This window comes from Salarias fasciatus, chromosome 20 (assembly GCF_902148845.1).
Source record: "Salarias fasciatus chromosome 20, fSalaFa1.1, whole genome shotgun sequence".
NCBI lineage: Eukaryota > Metazoa > Chordata > Actinopteri > Blenniiformes > Blenniidae > Salarias > Salarias fasciatus.
Window position 1 is genome coordinate 14,392,238 of NC_043764.1, and position 10,259 is coordinate 14,402,496.

Here is a 10,259-nt window from a genome sequence, read left to right on the forward strand (position 1 = left end):
AGAGAGAGAGAGAGAGAAATCACACTTGCAATTAAAAAAAGAAACTAAATATCAACTTGTAGAAATAAAGAATTGTTGAAGAAAAGTAAACAGCTGAAGAGAAAAAAGAAATACACTGTCCCGAAGCAGCAGAGGTCAAAGGTCTTCCTCACTGAAACACGGTGGTAACCTGTCACCTGTGGGACTTGAACCTTCAATCACAAGCTCACGTCTCTCCCCTTCCAGCCACCACTGAATGAAAAAGGTCTTCATATTTAACAGACTTTGGGCAAATATGTCCCCGTGTTTTCATATTTGACTGGACAAACCCTTGACTGAACCACTTCAGTGTTGGTGGTTGCGGTGACCGAATGAATGAAAGAATGAATGAATGCATGAAACAAATGAACTATAGGTGGTACAATGCACAGTAAATTATATGAATGTTTCTAATTCATTGACATCTCACCTGGTTTAACGCATACAAATGTACATCCTCTCCTGCAGCACTTCTTATTTCCGCTGCAGCTGTAGTCATAAGTGCACTTGTTTGACACGTTACGACACTTCTTAGGGCCGGACCGACGAAAGCAGGGGCAAGTTCCAGGCTTGACTGAAGAAAAACACAAATTAACATTGTGAAATAGTAAATTTAACCTTTACAAACAATGCAAAATCGTGTCTTTCACAAAGTTTATTAAGTGTTTACTAAACTTAGACTAGACAGTTTAAACTAGACAGTTTTAACTAAACTGTCCATTCCAAGAGAAAAATATTAAATCTGTGCCTGAAGCACTGGAAAGTACAAATAACTTCACAGTCAAAGCTTGTTTTGGTGAATGGATTTCATTTATTGAGCACTTTTTGAATTTATTCAACAGCTCCTAAAGCTCTTTCTATTGTGAGTCACATTCTCACTCTCTTTTCCATACGCACATGCACACACACATGGGATCTCATCTCAAATATTTCACATTTTGGAAAAAGTTGGTCATTTTATTCAAATCTTACCTGGTGTCACACACACGTTTGTGCAGTTCTGGCGGCAGCATTTCTGAGGCCAGGGACACTGAGAGTCAAAAGTGCACTGATGTCTCACAAAGGCAGGACAAATCCCTGTCGCTGGGAAGAGCGGGCAGGTTCCAGGTCTGACTGAAAACACACGGAATGCAACACATACAAAAATGAACACAAACATAAAAGGACTTCATCATTTTTGAGTGTCAAAGCAAACATACCTTTTATAGGCTTGAAGGCATCAGAGTTCCCAATCGCACCCAGAATCAGGATCAATGCGCAGACTGTGAACAGCTGTCTCTCCATGTCTCCACTTCCGGCGCACAAAGATGCAAGAGCCGTTTGGGCAACAGCCTCCATACTTATATACTGTCGCAGTGTAGTTCAGTCGAAGGATTCGTCTCCTCCTCCTAACGTAATCCCCAACTTTAGACAGATGAGTATTCTGACATTGGATTTTTTTGGGGGAAGCTTTCAAGAATAAATCATAAACAAGATTTTACTTAGTCAAGCAACAGAATAGATTCAGTGCTCAACAATTTTCCACATGTTAACATATCAGCATCATGGAAACACAGATACAAGACAGGGAATAATTACAATTAATTTTATTCTGCCACACACACACACACACACACACACACACACACACACACACACACACACACACACAAATCATCAAGTGGTTGAGCGGTTCTTAAAAAGGATTTGACCCCCTCTGATGGAGAAATTGGGGGGCTGTTAGTCACAAAATGTTTTCATTTTAGGCTCCATTAGCATTTTATTCTCTGTCTTGATTTGTCACCGTGAATATTTCACTGACTTCATTGTGCATGCAGTGGGGTAAAGTTTATTGACAACTTCAATATCTTTTGGAATTGTAAAGACCGCTCCAAACCGGATGGGGCTCATTCAAATATCTCTGCATCCAGACTGCTCAGTGCCAACATGTCATGGCCTCAAGATATCTGGCTCAAATGGTGAGAGCATGGCGACAGAAGCGTGGTGATAGGCAGCAAGGACAGCAGTGCAGACGGAGAGAGCCTCTGTCTCTACACCCACATTGATCCTTTACTCCAGATCACTCAGGGGAAACGAAGGATGCTTCTGTCCCAGACTAGTAAGCAGCAACGCCCACTCCCCGCCGGCCCCAGTCTCACTTGAGAAGGAGCTTAGAGCAACAACCATGAAGCTCAGTCACATAGATGAGTTATCACACATAAAAGGTCCTAGTCAGTCACATTCAACGATTGACCAGGGATGGGACAAGCCCCATATCGGTTTGTCTAACATACAACTGAAATACAATAGCTGGTAGTATCATCAATGGCCTGGCAGTAACTTAAAGCAGTTCATTTATTTAATCTCACTGTACTTGTGCATAAGTATCAGTGTGAGTCTGGGCAGGTTCATAATATGCTACACTAGTGGTCTGTTGTCAGTTCAACAAATCCTATCATTACTAACTGAGAAAATACAACATATTTCATATTTTGACTTGCTTAAATGAAAACAAGATTGCAAGAGCAATTATTGAATCAGCTTTAGTTTTATCAGTGAGGCCAGAGAGTTGAGGTAAGGAGGTGAAGTAGCCACTCGGTGTAATAACGCACAGCAATCCAAACAGCTGTCACAGGGAATATGTAACTCTTTTGAATATGGACAATAAGTGATCTCATTGTGTCGAACAATATTACTACTATGCAAATACAACACAGACTTCTTTCATGATTTTAGTGAACTATGGTTTGTTGTATTGATTATGGCTCTGATGATGTTAATATTCGTTGTGACAATCCAAGAGAAATCTGTTGAAAGGAACAAAGGAACTTTTTCAACATATTCCTTAAAAAATACACCAAGATACAATGTAATAGGATTTTTTATGATTTATTAGACTCTTATGACATTTTATTTATTCAGTACATGTAGTATTTACAACAAAATAAAATTTGAAACAGACAAATGACTGACAAACATACTGGAATCGCTTCAAAAAGGAAAACAAAAATTGATGCTGCCAGTATAACACAGTCCACCATAAATTATGGTGAACATACAGACATAAATTTTTTTTTAAGTTTGACAGTGATTGGTCAGTTTTGATTCTCAAACTTATTCCTGACATCTTTCTGGAAAATTCACAACTGATCAGAAATTCCTGGCATTGTCTCTAATTAAAAACATTTGATTTTATGTTTATGTCTCAAAAATGATCAGTATTAAACTGACGGTTGTAAAAGACAAAAGAGTGCTCGTTCATAAAAAAAAAAAAAAAAGAAAAAGAAAAGAAAAGCTGTAACCCCTTCAGGTGCGGCTGATGACCTGCAGTTCCTGATGTGTCCACTGCGTGTCAGTGTGACACTGGAGGCTGTGCGGGAGTGTTGACAGAAGAAGCAGCAGCCCAGGCTCCTGCTCGGAGCAGGCCTCCGCTGTGTTGTTATGCCTCACGGATTAAACATTTCATCTCCTGCGGCAACAATGAGTTCAGTTCAGGCTTTGAGACAGTTTATCGGCGAGCGGCTGACGACTGCCGCTGTGGAAATATTCACCGTGTTCGAGCGAACTATCGTTCAGTACGAGGAGAAGGTTGCTGATCAACGACGGCTGTTGGAAAACGGCTATAAACCTCAGATGAAGCAACAAATAACAGGTGTGGAGCAGTCCGAATGAACACATGAATGATCTTTATTGCTACACTTTTAAAGCTTGCAGACTGAAGGAGGCTGCAGTTCGTGTTCAGGGTGGAATCATAGGAGTACATTTGAAATGCAGTGACCAAACAGTATTAAACAGAGCATCTGCATCAGAAACGGAGGAAACCGTCTTTGTGTTGTTTGCAAACTGACTGCAGCGTTCACAGTACGCGTTTATAATCGTCCGGCTGCAGAAAAACCTCACGTGTGAGTGATTGAATCCACCCTCAAATCTGTGGGTTTTATGGTTAAACCACAGCTGTGGGTGGAAATTGTGCGCATGCGCAGATGTTTATAAACTTATCAAATCTGGCATAAATATCATGCCTGGTGAATCTTTGCATATTTCATTGGTTTCACAGTGAAATGACTCCACAGTGCCACCCAGAATATATATAAAAAATCAGTGGCTTGACCTAGGAGAATGGAAGTTAGAATGGAAGTTATTGTAGAACATGCCCTTAAACAGGAAATGCATTCATGTGTGCACCAATCTGCCTCCAACTTCAAAATGCTGCCCTGATCACATCTATAAGCATGTAAGCCTATTCAGTCATAATGCCACCTGCTTTCACCAGGAATGACACTTGGATATACCACCCTGAGAACGTTGATCATATCAATGTGAAATCTGGCAACATTTTCATGTGCATGTCCATGGAGGTGTGGGTGTGTGAGGGCACATTTATCGCTTCTTTGCAGCTTTTATTTTAACCTCACAATTACTGTTTGTTCCTTTTTAAATGTAGGCAGTCCTGCCTCATCGATTCATCACTGTTTTATGCCCACATCAATGTTTTTGTCTTGTTTCTCTCCAGAGAGTCCAAAGCAACTCATGTGTAACCAGAAGATGATGTCCTCTCGTCTGGAGCAGGAGGAACATGGACCTCCACACACTAAAGAGGAGGAGGTGACTGTCGCTGATGGTGAAATGGACTATTCTCACGACTCTGTGAGAGACTTAACCACGCGGCAACTAACTGCTGCTGCTGTGGAAATATTCGCCGTGTTTGAAGAAACGATCGTCCAATACAAGGAGGAGATTGATCGTCAGTGCAGACTGCTGGAAATGATCTGGGAACCGCAAATCACGTTACATAGAACAGGTATGTAGGAGTTTGAATGAATCCATGAATCTCACTCCTGGGATCTCCATCGTTATGTTTGGTTTGTCCACTGCAGACAGAAGCAAGATTTGTGTCTGTTATTTTTAATCACCTTTATTCACCAGACTAGTCACTCCAAACACAAACTCCCTCCCTACTTCTATTCCACCACACAGTGCTCCCTCTGGTGGGGAAGAGTAACACAGCAACAGTGCAACATTTCACTTTTGGAAACGCATCTCCCTTTTCCCCCCCAAGGAAATATTCCTTCTCAACTGTAAATACTAGCCATAGCAATGCACATTCACAGTCTTAAATGTATGTTAAACTCTAAATGTCTTTCACAGTATATCTGTAGTGACTGGAAACCATCGTCAGCAAACATCTATCTATCAACATGCACACAAACACAAGGGCTTCAGCTTTAGATTATTATAGTGATCAATTATTCTGGTGAGTAATTGGGTGAAAAAAAATTTTCATTTAATTTAAATTGCTTATCCTTAATTCACCGCAATGCATTTCAGAGAAAATACTTGCAAGTCAGTTGAGTGAACAATCAATTCAATTCCTCTTAAAATAAACATCTTTAGTGGCAGACTGTTACTTGTCTCTCAATTCAAATCACAACTCGAAACACACCTGTTCAACACTGCATATTCCCTCTGTTGCCAGTTGCACTGTGTCTTGTATTCTTTTTACCTGGGTTGATTTTGATGAAGCTTTTTCCCAATGAAGGTGTGGACATTTGGAAATTGATTTTTGAAGAGGTATTTTTTGGGAACAGTTTAAAACTTCTCATTATCGCTCCATCTCAGGTAGCGTGGGAAACAGGAGTGTTGTACAAATATGAGGAAAGCTCAGTGAACACGCCACTGAGATCGAGTTAATCCAGTAAGATAATCGTTAATCCACCAGGTGTTCAGCAGCTAAAGAGCTGCATCAAGCAATAATGTCACAACTCTACATTATTTTTGAAATTTGAACGTTTTCACTGCATGAATCCCAGATTTTTTTTTCCAAGCTGAAATGTTGAAGTAATGTAACTAACCTTTGACCTTTTTTGTTGCTCCAGAGCACCATGACAGAAGGGAGGAGCAACTCCGTCTACAGAAGGGAGAACCGGAACCACCGGAGATCAAAGAGGAAGAAGAAGAACCAGGACTTCTACAGATTAAAGAAGAACAGAAGGAACCAGAAACTGCACAGATCAAGGAGGAACAAGAAGAACCAGGGCTTATCCAGATTAAAGAGGAGCAGCAGGAACCAGAGCCACCGCAGAATGAGGAGCACGAGGACCTCGGCACCAGCCAGGAGGGAGAGCTATTATTACTAAAGTTTGGAAGTGATGCCTTCAGGGCATCTTCTTTTGAAGGGCAAAGTTACCTTAGTACACCAGAGGATGATGTGGACACTGAGCAGTTCCTCTTTCATGACTCTGAAATCCAGAATATGAAAAACTGTATTGATTCAGAATCAACTACAAATGAAGAGCTGAAAACAATTAGCAGATTTCAAAGTTTCCATGTGGAAAACCTTCCTGTGTCAGAGGAGGAGGCTGAATGTGAAAGCCCTCGTTGTGGGGAAGCGTATGGCAAAATTGTCTGGAAAAAAACTAAATTATGTCAGAACTTAGGAACTACCACTGATAAGAAGAAAATATGTGAGTTTTGTGGCAAACGTTTTCAGCGTCGCACCAATTTGTTATGCCACATGAGAATTCACACAGGTGAGATGCCGTATTCTTGTGAAACGTGCTTTAAAAGTTTCCGTCGACAGGATAATTTGCTGCGCCACATGAGAACTCACACGGGCGAGAAGCCGTATTCTTGTGAAACATGTGGGAAACACTTCAGTCAGCAGGGTCATTTGTTGGTCCACATGAGAACACACACAGGCGAGAAACCATATTCTTGTCAGACATGTGGAAACAGTTTCACTTTGAAAAACAGTTTGTTGTGCCACATGAGAACTCACACAGGCGAGAAGCCACATTCATGTCAGACATGCGGTAAATGTTTCAGTCAGCACAGTACGCTGCTGAGCCACATGAGAACTCACACAGGGGAGAAGCAGCATTCTTGTGAAACATGTGGGAAAACGTTCCGCGTACGCAGTGCTTTGTTGGGCCACATGAGAACTCACACAGGCGAGAAGCCACATTCCTGTGAAACATGTGGGAAATGTTTCAGTCAACGGAGTCAGTTGTTGGTCCATAATAGAACTCACACAAGTGAGAAGCTGTATTCTTGTCAAACATGCGGGAAAAGTTTCAGTTTACGCAGCACCTTGGTGCGCCACATGAGAACTCACACGGGCGAGAAGCCATGTTCTTGTGAAACATGCGGGAGGAGTTACTCCGACCACGGTATTTTGTTACGCCACATGAGAACTCACACAGGCGAGAAGCCATATTCCTGTGAAACATGTGGGAGAAGATTCAGTCAACAGTCTCATTTGTCAGTCCACATGAGAACTCACACAGGCGAGAAACCATTTTCATGTGAAACGTGTGAGAAAAGCTTCGGGCAGCACAGTAGCTTGATGAGTCACATGAGAACTCACACAGGCGAGAAGCCGCACGCTTGTCAAACATGCGGGAGACGCTTCAGTCGGCAGAGCCACTTGTTGCATCACATGAAAACTCACACAGGTGAGAAGCTGCACTACTGCGAAACATGTGGGAAAAGTTTCAGTCTGCAATGCACTTTGTTGCGCCACATGAGAACTCACACGGCTGAGAAAACATGTTCTTGTGAAACATGCGGGAAAACCTTTAATCAACAGTGTCATTTGTTGGGCCACGTGAGAACTCACACAGGTGAGAAGCAGCATTCATGTGAAACGTGTGGAAAAGGTTTCCTTGTACACAATGCTTTGCTGCGCCACATGAGAACTCACACGGGCGAGAAGCCGTATTCTTGTGAAACATGTGGGAAATGTTTCAGTCAACGGAGTCACTTGTTGCGGCACACGAAAATTCACAAAGAAATGAAGTCGTGAAAAATGAAGTCATGAAATCAACCCAGGTGGAGTCCATCTCTCCTAAAGTGTTCTCATATTTATTTATGTATTCATTGTTAAATGCACTTTGTAACTAATAAATTAACAAACTAATCTTTGTTTCTGCTCAAATAGAACCTTTTCACCTTTCTTCTACATCAACCCAGATGGTGGATAACTACAAAGAAAAAAGGAACAAACACTTGCTTACTTAAAATAAAAAAAAAATCCCAAAGCGACATGATAAAAGTTTGAGGGACAAAAAAGTCAATTTTGATATGGTGGTGTACACACATGTCCAAATTGATTTCTGCAGCACTTCTAGTCATCAGAGCATTCAGTCATAAGAGCATGGACATTACACGAGGGGGTTTGTCCTGGTTTGACTGAATTGAAAGAAAAATAAAAATGTTTGAAACTCACAGTCTATTTGTTGTGATTTAAATGTGTGATTGAGTCTTCTGGAATCTTCTTCTGAGGTCTTCTTCAAGAATCAAAGAATTTCACCCCCTTTTTACAGTCAAGTGAAAACACACTGAACAATAATCAGTGAAAAAGTGATTAAAGGTTACCAAAACCTTGTGACAGAGATGGTGAAAACTTCTATTCAAACATCCATCAATGAATTATGAATATATAGATTTAAAGTTAAAACTACATTTGTAAAAATAAAGAATAATCATTTTAATTGACAGTAACCATGTTTCATTTGGTACAAAGATATTATGTACCAAATGTAAAAAATAAAATATTTCCCAGGTCTTCACTTGAAACCAACTCAGCCTTGTAAGTTCCACTAAAACGAAAAGGACACATCATGTCAGAGCTGAGGAGACACACCTGGGCCTCATCAGAGGCTGATTACACCTGTGAAAGGGAGGAGCCTGAGACAGAGACAGAGACAGAAGGACTGACGACAGGCCTGAGAGCAGCAGCAGTGGTGTGCTCTCTGGAGAAGAGTCGTGAATGTGCGGATTAAAACGTGTCCACCAAAGTGTTTTGGGGTTGTTGGATTGTGTATTTGATGAGTTTGACGAGGGGAACCAAAAATACCATTCACTTCCATTGTGTCCGTCCCGAAAACCTTCCCCGACTCACCTCTGAATAAACAACAGCTCACCCTCACAAAAAAAGTAAGTATGCAGTTCGAAATGACTAAGGAATTGCGCTAAATGGGCCAATTTGCCAAAATGTTGAAGTATCCCTTTAAAATGAATGTTAGGCCTGGTCTTTCACAACAATTTATTAGGCTACCAAAGAAGATTGGGCAGTTTAAACTTGAATGAATAGAAACGGAAATCAATGTCTACAAAGTGTTGTAAAATATTGAATCTGAGTAATATATGCCTTGATGGTTTGTTTCCCTCGAACTGGTCTTCAACAGCAATTCACTGCCTAAAAAGAAATAACTACACATCCAAATTGAGGAGTCAAATAGTGTGGTCTGCACTAAAAGCATTAAGCACATTCGTAGCTCCCTTGTCAAAACCACATTGGGAAACAGATATGGCAGCACTGTCCTCATCACATCTAACACCATGACGGGTGGCTGAGTCTGATGAGGGTGTTCAAGTGAAGCAGCTGGTTCATGATGAACCTGAGTAATGATAAAAGTAAAAATAAATACACATTTCATAATGCTTTCTATTTATATTTAAACAAGCACACACACACACACACACACACACACACACACACACACAATCAAAGATCCTTGTTGGTGTATAATTGAGTGTAAGATGAACTTACCAGAGAATTGGTCAACTCCTCCTGTAATACTCTCTGATTCATAGATACGTATACAGACACTCGTCATTTTATAGGTTTTTTTTGTGGGTGAAGCACTCATAAATACATGATTACACAATCAAAATTTTTTTTTTACTTAACATAATGGACAATGCTTTCTCCACCCTTCAGCTCATTGCTACATGTGATCATCTCAGCAGCATGGAATTTGGAAACCAAAGAAAACAAAACATAACCCAATTGTATTTGTTTCTTCCTGCTTTGGTAACACACAAGCTTGTTTGGATTTATTGAAAGACTATCTTGCAAAAAATAAATAAATAAATAAATAAATTAAATTAAATTAAAGGTCTAATACACGATTTTCTCGAAAAGACGAAGCCCCATGTCTGTTACTCACTTTTTGAACAACGCGCATGCGCCAGACCATCCGCCCAGCTCTCCTGCTTCTCCCAGGAAACGCGGAAGTATACGAGCGCCATCTCTTCTTCTCCGGCGTGCACGGCTCTGTTTACAGTTTCTGCGATCCGCCTCGCTCATAAATAAAGCTTTTTTTCCGAAACAGTTACAGTTTCATTATGCCAGACTCGCCATCGGTAAGTACGAGCTCAGAAGCTCACCGGCTACATTAACAATCTGAATGCGCATGCGCAAAAGGGAGAAGCTTATTGGGCGCAAGCACGTAGAACCGCCTTACAAAACCAGCTTG

General features: G+C 40.9%; 1 protein-coding gene across 2 annotated transcripts; it reads left to right on the forward strand.

Annotated features, from left to right (window-relative positions):
- Positions 1–3,399: 3,399 nt before the first annotated feature.
- Positions 3,400–8,181, forward strand: LOC115408568 (zinc finger protein 271-like). Of its 2 annotated transcripts, XM_030119401.1 has the most exons (4): positions 3,400–3,649; positions 4,511–4,798; positions 5,874–6,611; positions 7,032–8,181. In XM_030119401.1, exons 1-4 carry the CDS (start codon positions 3,439–3,441, stop codon positions 7,799–7,801), a joined length of 2,007 nt encoding a protein of 668 aa, XP_029975261.1. In that variant the 5' UTR covers positions 3,400–3,438; the 3' UTR covers positions 7,802–8,181. The 2 variants fall into 2 exon arrangements, with proteins under 2 accessions (XP_029975261.1, XP_029975260.1); XM_030119400.1 differs by having other exon boundaries at positions 5,874–8,181.
- The last annotated feature ends 2,078 nt before the right edge of the window (positions 8,182–10,259 follow it).